Raw genomic sequence first — 21,824 nt, forward strand, 5'->3', positions numbered from 1 at the left:
AGAACACAAACTGGCAACTAAATGAGATTTCGGTGCTTACAGGTAGAGGATTAGCCAATAAGCCATCACACTGGTCCTGGTCTTGCTTCAATTTCTTCTCCATCTTCCTTTTCCTCTTGAGATGACTGAACAAGTTCTTTAAATTCCTCATTTATTAACATTCCTTGATAGTTTTCAGTATGTCCTTTTTCTTGATAAAAAAAATATGTTGGCCAATCTTTCTGCACCAACCTGTACTCCTAAGTTCTCCAGTAATTCCCCAAAACCTTGAAAATCATCCATAACTTTATTCCATAAGATTCAACAGGCCTATACAGAATCTGACATTAATTCACCCATTGCATATTTAATAAATATTATTATGTCAGCAATAGCACATAAATTTAAGCAGTGTATTATGGTTAAATTAATGTCTGAGCTGATCAATAATTAGATGTGCTCAATACAAGCTGGGTCTATTTGACTATGACAAACCACTGTTGTGGCCAAGAGACAGAGGAAACAGGGTTGTATTTGGAGGTAAAAATTCAGCATTATCTTTCTGTTTTCATGGCAGATTCAGGAGGGCCAATGTTGCCTGTTAATGGTACTTTATATAATAACTTTTCCTATTGCAAGTATTTCTTTTTTTTACTTCTAAAATGAAACACTGGTGGGATTTTTCCATAAAGATCATTGTCACCTATACTTTATGATTTGGGGGGAATATAAGCAGGTAATTTTGTTTTGAGAGCACTTGAGATCACTGTGGACCATATGCCCCAAGGCATCAACTAGAATGAAAATAGAGTATATGGTGAGGATAAGCTAGACAAAAGAAAGACTAATATTCTGGGCAGGATGAAATAGGTCAGTGAGAGTTATCACTGTACTGCTCAGAATGATGTATAATGCAGTACATTTGAATTACTGACTTTTAGAATTTTTCAATTCATATTTCAACCTTTAGTTTGTGGGCAACTAAAGCCATGCAATCCAAATCCTGAATAAGACAGTACTGTGGTACTTCCTCTTCTGTCCAATGAACATTTCTATCCCAGAGTAGTTCTCTTTATTTCTATCCTGTCAGCCTCTGTATCCTTCTTTTCATAGCAAGGATTCACTTGTTTCTGACCTGAAACACCTTCTCATTGTCAACTGCAATATCATTTTTGTATTCATATTTTACTGTGATACCTACTGAAACAGCATATCCACCATTTCTACTTTTACATTTGGGGAGTTGATGGCTAAGTATACATTCCATTGGCCAGAATCAGCTGGATGTTCCACATGAACTTCATCATTTTATTTTCTCAAGTGTCAAAGATATGGACTACCTGGTATGGATAAAAAAACACACGCAACCAATACAAATAATAGGACCTACATGTCAGAAGATTCTTCCTTATATGACTTGCATTAATGGGCTACAATTACTTGCTGACTGAAAAAAAAAACCTGTCCCTGGAGTTAAACCTGCTATTTATGGACGGTTTTTAAGTGATGATTTGCTTTTCTTTTTAACATTAGCAAATATTCCCAACATATATCTCAAACGGAGGATTGCCTGAAGCCATAGCAAAAAATCTCCCCAAAATGCATGAAATGTAAAAACACCAACTATAATTTCCTTCAATAAGTGCTTCTTTCTCAAAATCTACCCATGTCCAATACACAAGGTCCTTCTAGTCTTGGAAGATCTGAGGTTTTTGGTGCTCAAAGAATTGTCCACAAAGGTCCTTACTTCATTTCCTTTCCATTCCCTGAAATATACTGCCTCACCAACTTACTTTCTTTAATTATTCTTACTTCCCTCCAGGATATAAATTATTTAAATTTCCTGAAATCTTAAAAATGCCCTTGATTGTAACATAATACTATAAACATTTATGCAACTAATAAAAGCCTGTATATTATCCAAATAAAAATGATAAAATCAAAGAGAAATAGAAAGTTCTATAAGAAAACTGGGGAATACAAGAGTATTCTCAATACTGGATAGACCAACCAGAGAGATAAATAAAGATGAAAATGACACAAGCAAATCAATAAGTGAACTAAATCCAATAGACAAAATTGCTTTACCTGGAAAGAGTAGAAATGTGTTTCTTAACCAAATGTGGAATAGTTTTCAGGGCAGACCACATGTCAGACCATTTCTCTGCACATCCCTCCTAAAACTGTTCTAGCACGTCAACTGTTGACATTTGCCTTATTAGATTTATAAGCCAGTTTAGACTATCCTAAAATCTGCCAAGTTCAGCAAAATTATGCATCAACACAATAAACTGCTAAATACTAAAATAAAACCGGCATGAGACAGCTGAATAGTTCCCTATAACCACTTTAAGGTGTATAGCAGCTGGTTCTCTGTACAAACAAAAATTGAAGTGTCAATGAAGTAGTCATAGGATGTGGTTAAGAACTTGCATTGTTTTAACATATTGATTACTCAATATCATGTCAATTAATTCCATAATGTTGTAAATTGTTGTTGATTTTGTGCTGGGGTTTCTAATTGATCGGGATGATATTCTGCCAGTTCTACCTTCAGACCAGAGATGGTCTCCCCAAGAAAGTGTTGAATTTATCTGGACAATAAGATGCTGAACTCTATGTTTGGTATATGCTTGCAATGAAAGAATCTTGATTTAATTTGAACTGTAATACTGCAACAAGGTGGAGGAATTCATCATGGGGGTAGAGCATGCGGAGGGGTTGGGAGAATCCCAGAGCCTATGAAACTGTGTCACATAATGTAATGTAATAATAATAATAAAAAAAAGAATAAACTGTTTTTGAAAAATAAACCTCATACAAAATACCTTCTCAGATCACAATAGACGAAGTTGGAAATCAATAACAAGAAAAACCAGGAAAAATCCATAAATTTCTGTAATTGGTGTATCTAAAATCACAAGGTTACATAATTTTTAGAGACAAATAATTAAAAGTACAGCATATCAAAATTTACAGGACACAGGAAAAGAAGGGTAATCTTGAAATTTGATAGAGTTAAATTCTTTTGTTATAAAAGAAAAAAAAAAGATTTCATGTCAACAACCTAACTTTAGACGGCAATGAAAAACAAGGACAAACTAAGTTCAAAGTTGGTATAAAGGAGAAAAATAATATAACATAGAGCAAATTAAATGCAGTGGAGAGCAAAAAGATAGCAGAAACTATGAAGAAAACCAAAAGTTAGTGTTTAAAAATAAACCACATTGACAATGGATTCTCTAAATTAACCAGGAAAAATTAAGCCTTTCCCAATTATTAAAATGTGAAATTAGGGACATTTTTTCTGAATTCTATAGAAACTGAAAAGATATAAAAATACTATGAATAATTAAATAACTGAAAAACCTGATAGAGAAACATTCTTTGAAAAATAAAGCCTATCAGGACTAAATCATGAGTAGAGAAAAAATGTGAATATTCCTAGACTAGTATGGAGAAATAATTAATAATCAAAAATTCTGATGATTTATCTCTATAAACCATTTAATGTACTAAGAATTCTTAATCTCTTCCAAAATGTTGAATAGGAGGAGCCCTTTTATTCATTTTGTGAACCAGCATTACAACGGTCCTATAAGCTAACCATACAGTACAAGAAAACAGTATCAATACTCCTTATAAAGAATGTTGCAAAAAACCTTTAAATACCAGCAAAACCAAATTCAGTGAAACATTAGATGAATTATGACACATTGAATGGATTATGCACCATGACCAAGTGGAATTTAGTCACAGAATGTTAGGATGGCTTAAATATGAGAATTAATAATTCTAATATATGACATGAATAGGATGAAAGGAAAAAGCCCCCACCACACCATCATCTCAATTGCGGTAGAAAATGCATTTGTTTAAATTTGAGACTCAACATACTGTATAATAACTCTAACATAATAAAATTTATATATAAAATAAATGTATTCCATGTATTATACACACATACATACATATATTTATTACTTGGACAGGCATTGTGGCTCAGCTAGTATTTTTTTTCAAAGTGTTTCACATCCAATCTAGTTGTCTGTTAATTATCCTGGGGGAAAATTGGTGGTGGTCCATGTACCACCACCTAGCTACCTTTGTGGGAGACCTGGATGGAATTCCTGGCTCCCAAGTTTAGTCTGAACCAGAGGCAGTTGCAGGCGTGTGGGGGAGAGAATCAGTGGATGTAAGATCTCTTTTTTTCCTCATGCTAAAGGATTTGAAGTGTAAGCAAGAGTCTACAGCATGAAAACTGTATCATCTACAACTAAAAGAAATGTATTACATTTTTGATGTAACTGAATTTTGTGGTAGTATAAAGTCATACTCAACACATGTAAGATAATGGAATAATTTGTAGCTAACATTTGGTATTTTAAAGTGCCCATTATATAGTATTAGTTATTAAAATATTTTATAATTATTTTGCTTAACTTTCTAGATAATATTGTTATCAAAATAGAGATCCACATAGTGGGTTAAGCCCACATTGTTAAAACAAGTTTTGCATATCAGAGCACTGGTGCACATCCTGATTCCTCAAATCATTTTTCAGATTCCTACTGGCAATTCAGGGGAAGATGGATCAAATGCTTGACTTCCTGTCACCCATATGAGAGTTACAGGTGGAAGTTTCTAACCCCTAGCTTCAGCGTGGTTCACGTCCAGTTGTTGACAATCATTTGAGAAGTGAACCAGAAAATGCAAACTTTCTCTCTTTGCCTCTCTCTCCTGTGGTCACTTTGCCTTTGAATAAAAACAATAAATCTTTACTAAAATAATAGAGAGGCAGGCAGTTTCTAGGCAAGTGACATACAAAGTATTCATGTATTCACATGTATTGTTCACATGTGTTGTTGGAGAGTACAGGAATAATGGCTAAGGCTACAATGAATTCATCCTGGTATATATCCTTGGTAAGGTTGGAAACGTGTATAACAGTGATGCATATCTTCTGGGCAGGCAGGCAGGCTGGTGTTCTGACTGCTAAGTCATAATATATTTTGGTGCATTCAATCACATCTACACCCACACACTTTTCTATGTGCATGCATGTATACCACCACACTTACTGAAGAACTTGACGACACCTCCTTGCTACCAATATATATCTCAAGTTGTCCATAAGAATTCCAAACAGCTGGAGATTTATGAATCCAGTACAATATCACAGCTAGCCAGCCAACAGCATCGGCACGAGACTGTAATCTTGTACTTAGTTGTGCTACCACTCCTTCACAATAAAATAGCAAATTGAAGTGAGTTTCAAATAGTGTGGGAGACCGAAGGGAAATCTTTTCTGCTTCCAGTAAGCACAGAAGGCTATTAATGAGCCATGGATGGCTCCCCTACAATGCAGTGCATTTAGCCACTTCCTTCTTTACTGTGCTCACAGAAGCTGTGATTATCAAATTCCAAAGCAGCAGTTTGAAAAATGACTTTGCTTTTGAGAATTTATGGGCTATATACATTTATATATTTTATTTCTGCTTGCCATGGGAGTTGAGTGCCTACTATTGACATAAAGTTTATAAAGCACTTTAAGCTTCTGGGGGAGTTGGGATATGATTACAAAGAAGAGTAAGAATATTAAAGAATGGTAGTATGGGAATAGAGACCCTATTATTTCTCTACACATATATCACATTATCATTTGCATTTTAATCTCATGAAATTTATTTTTGTAGAAACCCTATGTGCAGATGGGAATGGGACATATCCCACATGGTGGGGTTGGTTTAAAAGGGAACATAGTAGGCAACTTGATAACAAGAATTTATAGCACATGAGAGATTAGCTGTTTGAGCCATTGATTTAGGTTTCAATGCCTGATCTGCCACTTATGACGTGTTACACATTATTTTATAACCTTTTTAACTGATCAACTAAGCCATTCTAACAACTGAATAAGGCACAATTTCTTAATATTTTCCTTTTGCAGATGAGTAAACAAGGTTTAGAGAAGCAATGCACTCAAGGTCACAGCGCCAGGAAGGGCCACGCCAAGGTCAGTTGACGCAGGTGCTGAGATCTTCAGGTAGTGCTAATGGCAGCTACCGCTAATTAATTATGTACTGTTTCCAAGTCACTCTGGAAATGTCTTAAACATGGCGCATAACATGAGGCAAAAACAGTATTTTAAAACATTCATTATTAAATATACAATGTTTATAAGTAAATCTTATACTAGATTATTATTTTATACTTTATTTTAGCTGATTAATGATCCAGCAGAATATAAAGTATATTTAAAGCTGATATTTCTTCTAAATATTGCTCGTGAATCTTTTGATCCAAAATTCAGCAGCAATTTAAATTATCTGCTACGTTGTTTGCCATCCTGTTCTGCTCTAGAGTTCAGATCATATATAAATAAAACAAAGCAGAAAGGAAGAAAATAAAAGAAAAAGAAAAGCAATCTGTATAAAGAATCATTAAAAATGAGTCATTTTGGTATGTGTCTTATACAAGTGACTTTTCAGTAAACACAAAGGGGGAGTATAAGGCTAAATGTATTTTAAGAACCATAGACTTTCCTGATAAGTTATTTATAATAATTTAGAATATTTATATGAAGAAATAAATAAAAGTTATAAAACAACACTTTCTGAGAATGACTACAGAAAACAATAGTTCATGTCACAAATGCCTATGTATTTCACTTTGCCTTTAAGAGCACATTTGGTTGAGAGATGCACTGCATGAGAAATATTGCTCTATAAAAACCTTGGAGATTTTGCTGAATTCAGCTTCTGGTCTTGAATGTGGACATCAAGCCCAGTCACAGTGTAAATACATCAAGAAGAGGGCATGACATCAAGGAAAATGAGATCAAGAGAGAAAGGTGAGATACAAATAGAGCTTGTCCAAACAAAACGGGACAAAAAATGGTGTGATGAAAGAATGCTCTGTTTTCACATGAAAATAAGGAAGAAAAATAATATAATATGTGGCAAATGGCAGGAGTCCAGCTATTTTGTAAACAAGAAAAATGGACATGTCTCTGTAAATAGGTATCTATTAAAGAATATAGCATCATACAGACATGTGACCTCCACTGCAGCTGAAAATATTTAGTGATTTTTTTTTTACATTTTGATTTTCCTTACTATCAATGAATATTTTCACAGCACATGATAGCCTGTGAAATCTTAAAAACACCTTATAAATATACTTTGAAATATTACTTCTTGGTGCCTTCTAATCTTTGTTTCTTGGAATTACTATATATAAAGCTGATTTATTGTATACACCACATTTGAAATAATACATCGCTTTAAAATTGTGGTTTAAAAAGTTGTGATCTAGAGGAGTTTGGGCCTTGGGCTTGGGGGCCTCTGACGCTCCCTGCAATGTAGTGACTGTGGGGGGTGCCCCTGCTGGGTCGGACTCAATGCTGAGGACTCACGCCAAAGACACTGCTGCAAGGCAGTGAACGAGTCCTCGGCCTCCCCCTGGGTGGCCAGTGCACCAAGAGGTGCCAGGCTTTGCCTGCTGGCCGCCTGAAAGGGCAAACTCTGGGGTTTTCAAGATATGTAATTGCTGCCTGTCGTCACTCATGACTAAGACTAGTTTGAGTGTAGGTGCGAAGTGAATTTTTGGGTATTCTCAGTGACAGGGTCCTGAAAGATTTAAGCATGCAAGGAGACCAAGACCTGGCGGATTGGAGTGAAGTATCCAGAAGATAATATTAGAAAGACAGATGCAACAGCTCAATTATGAATACAGAGCTGGGATATTAATATAGAATATCACTGATCGCCACACACTAGCCCACACCAAAGCTATGGTTGGGGCCTCTTTGGCAGTGTTGGGTACCATTACCCGACTGAGTGTTGGAGTTGTGGAGTGGTCACATTTGGTAGGATCAAGACACTATCCAGCATGCAAGAGAACTTGGGCTGGGGGTAGACTCTGTGGGGTTGTGTGGGCCCAACCCTTTAGAATACAAGTCCCCCGGGGTAGCTCGCAAGCTGGGGTTGCAATGGTCTAAGCTAGGTGCGACCATGCCACCTGCCATCACTCATGGGAAAAGGAACCCACAGCAGTCACGGTAGGTCAAGGCAGCAGCACCCAAATGTGCATCTTTAAACAGGATGTGGGGTGGGTCGGGCTGCCACTGGAAGGGGGCAGACTGGGCAGGGCTGAACAAACCTTAACTCACAAGAAACAACAGAAATCAGGTTGGAGCACAGGTCATGCCATGTAGGTCCTTGCATATACTGATCTGTGTGAGGCAGAGGCACTAAGTCACAGCATCCAAGGGGCCAGGACAAGTGAGGGGCTCTGCCAAGCGGAGACAGAACAACCACCGGCCTGCACCTGATCTAAGGCAGGGAAGAGGCCTGGTTGGGGAAATAACGGGACACCCTAGCTGGGTTGAGTTTCCCACCAAGGAGCGCATGGGCTGGAACTGAGGCTGCATTCTGATCAGGACATGACTGTAATCTCACTTGGCACAAGTGGGGACTGGGATAGGAAGCACCAAGCCAGGCCAGATTCTGACACCATCTGGTGTTCTGGAGGACCAGGGAGAGATGTGTGACAGACTAGGCTAGGTCTCAGCCCTTACTGAACCATGTGTGAGCTGTGTGGCAGTATGGAAGAGCTGTGGCTGGGTTGAAATATCCAACAACAAGAACCAGCTTGGGTCGAAGGCCAGTCAGGAAAAGCCACTGTTCCTCTTAGAACAGGAGGTGAACTGAGTAGTGCTGGCTCATGGACCCACTGGTATGCGCAAAAACTGGCATTGGGAAAGGTTCTAATGGAGGAGCCCGGGCTACTTCTCTGGCAGGACACAGTCCCCTGCTTGCAGGCAAGCACAAGAAGCACAATAGGGAACAACCCAGAACAGGCAATGAAAATTATCCCACTGGCATACACATGGCATGGGTTGGGGGCAGACCAGGCTGAACCTGTTCACATTACCTTCTGGTGAATCCGAGCACCAGAACAGAGTGCGGGTTGAGCCAGGTTCAGTTGCAACACATACCAGTACACAACAAATAATGCCAAGGTGAGATGAGACGTACCAGATGTGGTTGCAGCACACAAACAGTACATGTGACAATCAGGGAGGAGGCAAAGCCGACAGGGGAACGTGGGCACCCTTGCTGGATAACTACTTCCATTGGAAAGTGTGAATTGGGATGGGGGCAGTTCAGGCAGGGCTATAGCACCTGTGGGCCTCACGGTGAGCTGACGGTTCTGATTTGTGCAAGTAAAATTAGAGTGGGTTGAGGGATGTTTTGGCTTAGCCACAGCATTAGCTGGCAGAGGCTGGTACTGGGAGCTAATTCTGTCAAGTCAAATGCCAGAACCACCTGGAGACTGCATAATCTGGGAGTGGGTGTGGCCTAGAAGGGAAATAGTGGGCACCTCCCTCAGGGTTACCACCCTCATTGGACAACACGAAAACCAGGATAGGGGCAGGGGTGGCTAGACAGAAAAGCACCTGCCAGCAGGTGTATGGGCTGGATAATAGGTTGGTTGGGTTGAACTAGGCTTCAATGCCCATTGACATGTGCAAGAGCTAAATGGGATGTGGGGCAGACTGGACAAGCCTGCAGTACATACTGGCAAGCATGGGAACCAGGGTAGGGGGCAGAACTGGTAGGGGTTTTGGGGAGTCGCCCCAACTAGGCTGCAGCTCCAACTGGTTTGCATGAAGACTGAGTATGAAGTGGGTAGGATCGAGCTGGACTACCACACCCATTGGTTCACGAGGCAGACGGGGCTGGAAACCAAACGGATCCAGCAATCCCAACGACCAGCATGTGCATAAGCTGATTGGTGTGACAAACGGTGTTGGAGTCTGTACTAGCAAACTCACACAAGAATCAGATCTGGGATCAACTCAGATGAAGTTTCTTTGGATATCTCTCCAACTGAACTGCTGATCTTGGAACCCCAACCATCAAGAGACTGTCAGCCAGTGGACTCTGAATAGGTTTCATTGCGGTTGGGATGGTGAGATTGGCAGCAATCCAGCACTGATGAATATCAAAACTGTTTGAGCAGGACCCTTGGAGTGTGCCTCATTTGGGGGATAGGGGATGGGTGGGAAGTTGGGTGGGGCTTTTCCCTTTGCTACTCCCCTAACCCCAGATATAGAGAAAAATGATTGTATTAGTGTGGAAACAATGATATTATCCACTTTCACCCTGTAGACCTTGACCCTTTGTACCCTAATCAACTAAGGTTATTAAAATAAATTAATGGAAAAAAATAATAAAATAAAATAAAGCTTAAAAAAAGTTTTGATCTAAAACAAATCTTGACTGAAGAGATTTCATTTTTTTCTTGTGTTTTGAGTATTCAGCCAAATGGACTTAAGATGGACAAAGGAATTTTGTGAAATGAACTTGAGTTATTGCTGGAAAACATTCATCAATTAAAGGAGTTCATCATTTTAGATAACAGATAAAATATACTAAATAGTTAAACATGATAAAGCTAAATAAATGGCCGTATGAGGCCACAAAGGTTATTTTGTTTCTTCATGATAATATCATTTGGGATATACACACAGATTAATATGGCATGTGAATTTATAGGAAAAATCAATTTTATTATTAAGTATACATCCTTGCCTCTTAGTAACTCTGTAATTGATGACAGTATCAGAGAAATGCACCCTAGAGCAAATGCTGCCACTCTTCCCAAAAAATTCATAAATAAAATTATGCAAAAATTAATTTATGATAAATGATTCAAATCTAGAACTCAAAAATAGCTTATTTAAATGCCATCAGAAAAGAACATCTCACCCTCAAAAAGGAGTCTAGGGATCCATTCTCCATGTATTCCACCACAATCATTACTGGTCTGCCTGCAAAAGAGCAAGAGAACATATAAGGATTAGAGCAATTACCAAAATCTGTGCTGCAGTAAGAGACTTCCAGCTGTGGCAGCTAAATTATTTGCATTTTATTATTGGGAACTTCATTTTCCAACCTGCTTCTATAAAAGCACTTGCACTATACATTGCATCTCCCTTTCTTTATTTCATTATTTTCTTTAGAGTTTAAAAAGAGACTTGTAATAAGAATTACAATGGATTTACAAAGGAATGAAGCATTTCATCCCCTTGGCCCCACAATCATTTGTGTAGAGTGTGTTCTTTTGGTCCTCTAGCTGTTCCTCCAAAGACAATTAGCAAGCTGAAGTGAGGGGTACTTCCGCATTTGTGCTACAAGTTCCACAGCTGTGTAACAATTCCTGCTAACAGGGTGGGCATGTTTGAAATATTCCTAAGGCAAAGCAAAAAGGAGAAATTCATAAATACGCTTTGAAACATTATAAACCATCACTCACAGTCTCCTTTTAAGGACTTTTAAGTAGGGGAACCTAAATAGATTGATGATACTATAAAGTTGGTAGAATTTGTAATAGTTTTCAGTCATCTTTATTGGACATAGATGAGATCAAATAGATCAATTATGATATCACATGGAAAATAAGTAACTATGTCTTTCAGTCTAGTGTTGAAGCTGGGATTAGAAGCTGACCATCATTTACTTGTTTTCTTAGCCACATCTATAGTTATAGCACCAATATGTTTCTGTTAGTTAGCATATCTTATGTAAATAACTTTGATTTGTTTCAAAGAATAGAATACATTTGTTCAGCTCAATTGCACAAGTTTAAATGATAAACACATTTCAGAGGAAGGCAAATAATATTTACCTGAAATAAACATGTATGACATATTTACTTTTTACTTGCATAGTCTTTATTTCTCATTGGAATTTTTAACAATTCAAATTTACTATGTGCTATTTTTCTTTATGAACATAAAGAACTTGAAAGAATCTATCTGCAACAATGATAAAAATATTAGGTCTCATGGTAATTCACATCCCTTTTATGAACTGTAGCTTAGAAACAGTGACCATCACAAATCAGCACAATGTATGCAAATACTAGACTTTGCAGCTGAATCTATATTTTAAAGAATGATGTGCCAGAGGTTAAATGTAGTAATAAAGTACCCAATTTATTATGCATAGAATTAAAACCCAAAGAAGCTTCTCATTTGTAGTGAATATTAACATATTTTAGGTTACTTCAAGTCATTAATTTTATCTGAATATGAAGAACTTTATCAGCAATTCTGAGGTCAAATGAACTGTCAGTGCTGTTGTGGGAATGGATCTAGAAGCTCCAGGTTTTATCCTGGAAACTGATCATGCAATATCTTATTTCAACAGCTTCAGAAAATTGGAGATAAAAGACTAACATGGAGGGAAGTTGGTGAAAAAAACAACTGACAGAGTCATGAACCATGGTGGCAAAATAAAAGGTCCTTTTTTCATAAAAATATAAAATAGCTTAAACATCCCAGTATGAAGGAGAATGGATTATGGAAGTTAAGGGGCAGAAGTTTAGTCTCCATGATGATTGCTGTCTGAGATCTGCTAATGGTAACCTCACACCCTTGAATCAGTTTTGACAATGTTGATAAGGGAACACTTACAATTCTTTTGTCTGTTTTGTTCCTTTACCATTTATCCCTCCCTCATGTTACTAAAATGAAAAGACACTCACATGACAACACATCATCATTATTTTATACAAGTAAGGAAGAGAAAATTAAATGACTTGCTCAAAGTCAAAAGCTAGCAAGTGACATTACATCAGGCAGGGTCTCTCAGAACTTATAATCTAAACAATTATGTTCTTGGTGGCCCCAAGAAAATACTCAATAATTACAGAAAAAAATCTCTAAGTCTCACCCTGTTAGCCAATTCCCTTCAATAATGGATCTCACCTATTGTAACTACCTGAGCACCTACTGCTCTATCCGTTGTCATTATGTTTTACATTTTTCCAGTCCTGAATCCCTCTGCCTTCATCGTGTGTACTTACCTGCCAGGATTATCTGCTAAGTACTCATCTCACTGATATCAGTGAACAATCTTTAAATCTCAATTTTTACACTGTTGCTTTTTCTTGAAAATATCTTACAGTGAAATTTTTGCTAGCTTTATTTCCATCACATTGATGGTATGTGGTGTGAACATATATCTGGTTTTATATAAGGTTGCTTTTCTTTAATTTCCTGTTACAATATATTTTTTTTACATTCTTCACTGGTTTTTAAAGTCATTTCCCATAGAACTAAGCATAACAGGTGCTTTATAAAATAAATTATGCATTTCAGAATTTGGAAAACTGTAACCATAAAGTATTTTTTCTGCAAGATCCTAAACTTTGTCAATTGGTATACTTTAAAATTAGTTCTATCTGTAGTATAATACATTGGTGGATAATATAGGCAGTCTTAAAATCATCAGTGGCAAGTTTCATCTTTCTCATTAAGACTAATACAAGAATAAGGTGAAGACTCCTTTATTGTTAAATTGAAGTCTCACATTTAAGTTCATCTTCCATGTTTTGTGCAGTTGTATTAACAGGGCAGCTGCTAATTGAACTTGCTTGTCTTTAAGACTATTGCTAGCACATACCCTGTAATTTGCTTTGCTGTACAGTCAGTATATTGTGAGCATTGTAAGCAACTTCATAGATCATTATTGCATTGTTTAAGAGGGAGAATGGATAAATTTGAATGAGATTAGATAAACATAAATGAAACAAGGATTTTAAAAGAAGACTTATTTATATTATTTGAAAGGCAGAAAACAGAGAAATAGAGAAAAAGGGGAGGGGATGAGGAGGAAGAGGAGGAGAGAGGGAGGGAGGAAGAAGGAGAGAGAGAATGAGAGAGAGAGAGAGACTGAGACTTCTATCCACTGGTTTAGAGCTTCAAATGCTGCCAACACCTGGGACAAAGTCACCCTTTATGAAGCTAGGAGCTTTATTCTAGACTTCCAAAGGAGTGACAGGAGTTCAAGTATTGGGCCATCCTCTGCTGCTTCCCCAGGAATTTTAGCAAGCAGCTGCATCAGAAGTGGAGCAGCTGGGATTCAAATCTATATCCTTGTAGAATATTGTGATCAGTGACTTACCTCACTAAGCCACAAGGCTGGTCCCAGTAGATGGTCTTTAAATCTGTTTTAGGTGAGAAATGTCTATTGGAAGCATTGATTTTTGTTTTATTTTTATAATATGAAGAATTACATATTTCATTATCTCTCTGGAAAAATACATTTGGAAAACAATCTCTAAATTTTAAAAACATTACAGCTTGTTTATTTTGGTGCAATTTTAATCAGTCATTCACATGCCTCTTATTTCAGAATCACCTTAGTATTTGCATTATACTAAAGTGTTTGGATATGCTCTGGGATCCTTGAGTGTTAGTCAATTCTCAAAATCTCCAGGTCTTTTTAGAAGTCTTATTGATTTAATCTGAGATATTTTAAAGAAAATCCTACAGGTTGCATGAAATATCCTCATAAATAACCCAGAAATGGCTATGGATATTTTAAATTGCATTAAAATCAACATTCGCAGATATTTAAAGCTCAGACAAAAACCATGACACTCCTTATCATCCTTTTATATTAAAAAAATTATCATCTTTATTCAGAATTTTAAGAATTACGGGCTAATATATATTTTTCAAACACTTGCTAATACTAAATTTTTAACAAACAGTGTGGAGATATGATGTAGTCATAGGACTATACTTATGCTGTTGTGGAAGAAATAAAAACATTTTTCAAATGTCTCATAGAAGTCTTAGAAAAGGTATACCTCAAAATAGTTTTTCTTATTTTTTTGCCTTTGCCTCTGTAAAAGGTTTGTCAAAGAGAATTACAGAAATTTCTTGTTTATGTGTAACTAATTTCAAAACTCTTTCATAGGTTTAAGTTATGTTACTTTATCTAACATTCTGTCGCATCTATGTGTTTGTCTACCTGATAATAAAATTTGTAGCAGTCGCTTGGATTGGTAGAGTGTGTATTATTCCTCAAAGATGGAATTCAAGATCGAGGCAGTAATTTAATCTGTTTCTATCTTCCTTCTTGCTGTTTGGAGATACTGAATCATGATTATAGTCTCAATGAAATTGATAATAGTTTTCTTGTCCAAGAAAAAAGATATGGATAAAAAGATATGGATTAATTAAAAAGATATGGATAATCTAAATTTGAGCACAATGATAATGTATTATGTGATTGTTTTTATTCACATGGTAAATGTTAAAGTTGGGAAGTCATTTTATTTTATATTATTGCTTCATTGTTTTCAGATCATGGACCAAACATATCTTACTCCTAGTGATTTTGAGATTTTAAGATTTTTCTGGCACTTTTTCTTCCTCATCTAATTATTTTTAAAATAAAACACTACTGTCTTCCTTGTTACCAGGATCTGAAACCTTACCATTATCTTGAACTCATTTTATCAAATCTGTGCTCACCCATTTGCTATTAAGTTTTGGTCATTCTACAAAAATATAGTCATAAACTGCATTCTGCCTTATTTTCACTAGCTACATCTATCACAAAAGTAATTTATTGCTTCTGTATGTTGATCTTGTTTACCATAATTATATTTGAGTATTCAGTGATTTATCAAGTAATTTTTCCCTTCTATTTATTTTTAATTTTGATGGAATTCCATAGGCTCAAGGATTTCTGTTTACCCCTTCCCATACTTCCTTCCCTAAACTGATTTCCCCCATATTATTGCAATAGTATAGACATTCATAAGCAGGCATAAGATCATCATTCTGCTATTTAAATATATCCTGACATTGTCTGTACTCACAGCATAGATCAGACAGTAGCATCATTTTCTCCAAGAAGTTTTTTTTGTTTTCTTTTTCATTTCTTAGTTGACATATTGGTTATTCAGTCACATGTTATTTAACTCCATAGTGTTGTAAAAATTTTTAACTTTATTCCTGCTGTTGATTTTCTTTTATTGCTTTTCATTTAAATGAATGTATAGTAACTCTGTAATAGAGACTATCATATCCAGATGTGAAGATACAATGGAGTATGCATTGCTACTTTCCAATCAATGATGGACTCCCAATGAAGCTGTTGTATATATTTTGGAAATAGGATACATGTAATACCATACAAAAAATCCTTTATATGAATCAAGTACTCTTTTGTGAGTTGGAGACACAGTCTTAACCAATATAAAATCCCCACACTCATTAGTGTACACTGGAAATGGGATAGAAGTAAATCAGCAGCCCCAGCTGTAGTCATTGGCCTAGGTTGCCTTGTCCCTATCCAAGTGTTACACAGCTGAGAGAAAAGCAGCCAATAGCTGGTAAGCATCCTGGGCCTGGTGAATGCCAAGTTTGTGTTAACTATACCAGTATGACAGCATAACTGCCTAGTCTATTTTTAAAATTTAACTTAGTTTTTAAAAAGAATGTAGGGGAGGTGGTTGGCATCATATGACCCCAGCCTCGATCACGCTGACCTGCATGAGTGCCATTTGGTGCTGGGCACCCCATGCCCTCCTGGGCACAGGGACTATGGATTGACCAGGGTAAAGGGCAAGGCAATGTGTCAGAGAGGACCACTGAAGGAATATGCTGCAGGTGAAAAATGACTTCTGAGGGACTTCCATCGACAAGGCCACTGTACTTTCTGATTGTGCAATGCATGTGTCAGAATTGGGCCTCCTCAGTGGCTAAGACAGAGCAGTAGATGGCATACTCAGACACACATGGAGGATATGGCAGTCCATTGGGACCTGCAGAGGACATCTGGTACCAGTGCAGAGGATGGAGGACAGAAAGAATTGGTCAACTATCCCAGCCAGGTACTGACAGTAAATATCTCAGTCATTGGAGACTCTAAGGTGGACTATATCAATCAATAGACCTTGAAAGGATTTCCTTATTCTTGGAGTGCAAGATTGACAGCATTTCGGAACTATCAAAACCATGTGAGCAGGATCCTTGGAGCATGCTCCACGTTGGGGACCCTGGGATGATATCAGGTGGCCATTCCGTGTCCCTGGGTATTGAAGCAATTGGGAGGCTGGGTGCAGCTTCTCCCCTTATCTCCCTCCCTTCCCCCAGTTACAGCAAGAAGAAAAATAAAATCTGGAATCAATTATCCAATCCACTTTCCCCTAATCAACTATGTAAACATCATCAAAAACAAAATTAGTAGTATAAAACTGTTGACAATTTATTGTTGTAATGGACTAGTGTTTTAAACCCCTATTTTAGGACTGTTACTTAAAGCATTATTTGCTACAGGATTAAAATCTAAAGTTCTTGGTAATCAGATTTCCTCATAATCTTTCAGTAAAAGTACACTAATTGAAATTTTTCATTTAAAGAAATTTAACAGGAAGATCAAATGAATATATAGATATGTGGGATGCATCATTCTATGTATAGTTAATGTCTACTCAAATGTATTTATCTGTTCAAGCATTTAACATTTTCTGCATAGCAGACATCCAAAAATCCAATCATCCACATTTTTTTAATCAGAGCAATATACAATAGAAATATTCCTCCAATCTAGGTCTAACCTAGTACCCATGAATCAACCTTTCCTAAATGTTGTTTTCTCACTTTCCTCCTCCCTTGGTAACCATGACTATATTTTTAACTCCCCTGATATCATCTCTTTCTTTTAGACTCCACTTGTGAGGGAGGTGATGATGTGTCTTTTACTTTCTAGCTTATTCCACTTAACTAGAAATTATTGGTTTCATTGCTCCAGGGATGAGAAAATCTTTTCGAGAACTATAGGTGGACAAAATTCAGCTTAGTGCATCCACACACCTAGGAACATGCTGCAAAGCTTGTCCAGGAGAGTTGTCCAACCTGATCTGCTTTCCATCCACTGACAAGGCAACTGATGTTTTCTGCTGGCTTAGATGAGCTGGCCAGAATCTCCTCTGTGTGAATCTTGGGCATTATGTTCACTGCACAGGCATCCACAACTGAGGAGGCCTAGACCTAATGTGTGCACTCTAAGGTCAAACAACATATCCTGTGATTTTAAACTGTTGCCTGGGTCTGAGTCCAGCAGTCTAGTTGGGGAATCCTCCAAGAAACACTGTCTGGGTTGATCTCATACTTCACTGTTGTGTGCACCAGGTAGTGCAGGTTCAGGTTCAGTCTGTCACCTGCACCAGTGAATGCAGCGATCTGGTCAGTTTTGTTCCAGCCCCATACCTCATGCAAACTGCTGGGTACTGTGGGCCAGCCCAGACAATCAATCACAGATCCTGTGCTCATATCAGCAGGTGCTAGACTAGTTGGGGCAACCACAGTAGCCACAAGGCCTGCCCTCAGCTCTGGTTTTTGCATATGCCAACCTCTGCTTCTGTCCACCCTGGCCCCATCCACATCCCATCCAGCTCTTATGCACACCCATGGGTGCTTGTGGCTTAGCTCAGCCAGACCTGACCCCAGATCTAGCTTTCAATATGCAAATAGGTGGTGCAACCTTGTCCACCTTGGTCTTCCTCCAGCCCTGGTTCTCATGCTCACAAGCAGTAGCTACAGCCTAGTAGGTGAATGTCCATAGTATCCCTGCCAGATTATGCCCCCAATTTAGGATCTTCCACCTGCCGGATGGTACTATGGTTAAGCCTTACATGACTTACATCCAGTCCTGGCAGGTGCCAGCTGGTGCAGCCTAGCCTGGCCTGTCCACACTCATCTGGTTCTCATGTGTTCCAGCAAGTGCAGCTGCTAAGCCAAGCCTGGCCTGCCCCAGCCCCAATTTATGGTCTTCTGTGGAAGCAGCAGCTAGGCAGAGGCATCTAGGAGGTTCCCCTTCTAGGCTTGTACTTAGCCTTGGGTCTTGTGTGTCAGTGTGCACTGTAGCCCAGTCCGAGATGGACTACCTCCAGGCTTGGCATTTGGCAGCAGGTACTGTAGCTTGGCTCAGCCCAGCCTGCTTCTCGTCCAGCTCTCACCATCCACTGCAGCAGCCTAGTCCAGCTTCGCCCATTTCCAGCTCCAGCTGGGAGTTTTGTGAAAATGTCTTGTTCTTTCAAGATTGTTTTGGATTTTTTTTTTTTTTGGTCTTTGTGGTTCTGCATAAATTTTAGTAGTATCTTTTTCTATTTCTGTTAAAAATGTCATTGAGATATTGAAAATGATATCATTTATTCTTTCAATTGGGGTAGTATGAACATTTTAACGATATGCATTCTTCCAATCCATGGACATGGAATAACTTTCCATTGCCCTCCTCAATATCTTTTATCAGTGATTATTGCTTTCTATATAGAGATCTTATACTTCTTTGATTAAATTTATTGCTGAGTATTTTGATGTTTTGTGGCTATTGGAGATGGGATTGCCTTGTTATTTTTTTCAGATGATTTGTTATCTTTGTATATTGATTTCATAGTGTTTGACTTTGCTGCGTTGTTTCTTAGTTCCAACAAATTTTTGGTTTTTAGTTTCTGTGTATGTAAAATCATGTCATCTGTAAATGATGGCAGTTTGAATTCTTCATTTCATACCTGGATGCCCATTCCTTCTTTCTTTTTGATAATTGCTCTAGCTAGGACTTCAAATACTGTGTTGTATAAGACTGATGAAAATTTGTGTCCTCTTCTTCTTGCAGTTCTTAGGAAAACTTCAGGTTTTCCCAATCCAGTATGGTATTAGCTATTGGCTTGTTGAAGTATATTCACTTTGTACTTAATTTGGTCAACATTTTGTTATAAAACCTTGCTGAATTTTATCAAATACCTCTTCTAAACACTATACAATTTTGTCCTTTTGTTGATGTAGTACATACTTACTGAATTGCTATTTGAACCATTTTTGAGTCTTTGGATGAATCTAATCACTTATCATGGTAAATTGTCTTTTTACTGTACTGTTGTATTTTATTTGATAGTGTTTTATTGAGAATTTCTGTCTGATTTGGGTATCAGGCTTCACTGAAGAAATTTGGAGCAGTTTGCTTCTTTTCTATGTTTTGAAATAACTTATAGGATCTCTTATTAAATATTGAATCACTACCCAATAGCAGTTTAAAAAATGGCTAAATGCATGTTAACTCTTATATTGAACTTTATTGACTAGATGTTGAATCTTAAGAAATGGGTTGTCAGGGTTATAAAGTTTCATTACTTAAAATGACTAAAATCAGTATATTAGGAATTTCTGAATGAACTCAAAGATCAATTTAATCCTACACAACAAAAGCCGACAGTTTTCACATTGCTTTAATGAACAAGATGATTTCTTCGAGAGTTGAATAAAGTAACAAATGCTTATTTTCCTTCTTAAAATTAACACACTAATACATTTCAAAACACATTTCTTAATATATTAGTTCCTTAAAAATAGCTTTTGTTGAAAGTTAGTTTCTATTCCCATCTAACTTGCTATGTTATATCTTCCATTCTCCATTTACAGATTTGTACCTGAAATGATTTGTCCTATGAATATTTTGGAGCTAGCAATTTCAACCTTTGAGTATTTGAAATCCAGGAACTGTGTAATCATTAATATGATTTGGTTCTGATTTTCTCTCTTATTTCTTTCCCTTTTCACATTTAAGGTAATACAAATTTCCTTAGAGAAATACTCAAGAATGAAATATTCTGTGCTGTGATAAAACACCTACATAGAAAGTAGGAGGCGTGATCTATATTTATGAATATAGGAATGCTTCTTAATCCAGACTGTTTTAGAGTGAATGAAAAGTATGAGCCTAAAGAAACAAAACACGATTTTTTTTTTGCCATTTAAAAAGAGAAACGGCACACCATGTGCATCAATTAACTGCCATAATACTCAATAATGCCTTCTTTGTACTGCAAATTACCATACGGGCAAAAAAATATTTCCATGACTTAATGTATCTCGTTGGCAATGAAAGTTATGCCTGATATTAGACTATTATCATTGCAGCAAAGCAACCATATTGGAAAGTTTTAGTAACATGAATTTTTAGGAATAGCTTTCTTGATTTTGTATTATATGCAAATTCAGAAAAGCAATGCAATGTTGATTACATTAAAAGCTTATGTTTTGCGATGCCATGGCTTTTTGCTTTCTAATTATGAAAGAAATGATTATAAAATAACTAATAGTTTGATTGTTGCTTTGAACAAAGTATATCAGAGACTTTTCCTGCCTTGAAATAATGAATCATGTCTAAGTTCATAAACAAATCAAACCATATTCTAAGTAAATAGTTGAATGTTGGTTTAATTTTTTGTACAGATTTATTTATTTTTATTGGCAAGGCAGATATACAGAGAGGCAGAGAGGAAGATCTGTCCAATGATTCACTCCCCAAGTGGCCGCAATAGCTGGAGCTGAGCCAATCTGAAGCCAGGAGCCCTGAGCTTCCTCCAAGTCACCCATGTAGGTGCAGGATCCCAAGGCCTTGGACCATCCACAGCTGCTTTCCCAGGCCACAAGCAGGGAGGCGAATGGGAAGCGGGGCTGCTGGGATTAGAACCAGCACCCATATGGGATCCTGGCACATTCAAGTTGAGGATTTAGCCTCTAGGCTATTGTGCTAGGCCAGTTGCTTTAGTTTTCAAAATTCTTTCTTTCCATAAACTTCTATGTACAGATAATATAAAAATGAAACTATCTAGATCAGCACGTGGTTAATAATACTTACCTTTTAAAGAGTTCCTCTATAGGTTAGGCATTCTTCTATGGACATTACATGTACTACCATGTGCAAACCCTCATTTAATCCTTGTGGTGATTGCAATTATTAGCTTAATTTAATAGATAATATTAGTGATGCGTTGAAAGATTAGGTAGCTTGGTCAAAGATACACAATAAAAAATTAGCAGAGACAGGGTTCACATCCTGCCAATCTGGCTTCAGAACTGGAATGCTTAACCATTTTGTTAAATCACAAAATTACTCTTGGGTTTTCCAGCAATTTGGAAGAGTCTCTCTGAATATCTGTAGGAACACAGAGTAATAGCTTTTTGT

General features: G+C 37.2%; 1 protein-coding gene across 1 annotated transcript in view; it reads right to left on the reverse strand.

The window, feature by feature from the left end:
* The window catches only part of EPHA6 (EPH receptor A6), a 795,505-nt gene that overhangs the window by 134,856 nt on the left and 638,825 nt on the right, over positions 1 to 21,824 (reverse strand). Inside the window, 1 exon segment of the mRNA XM_040980604.1 lies at positions 10,758 to 10,819. Within this exon segment, the coding sequence (XP_040836538.1) occupies positions 10,758 to 10,819 (62 nt within the window).

Source organism: Ochotona curzoniae, unplaced genomic scaffold, assembly GCF_017591425.1.
Source record: "Ochotona curzoniae isolate NIBS_2020 unplaced genomic scaffold, NIBS_Ocur_1.0 contig_3498, whole genome shotgun sequence".
Lineage (NCBI taxonomy): Eukaryota > Metazoa > Chordata > Mammalia > Lagomorpha > Ochotonidae > Ochotona > Ochotona curzoniae.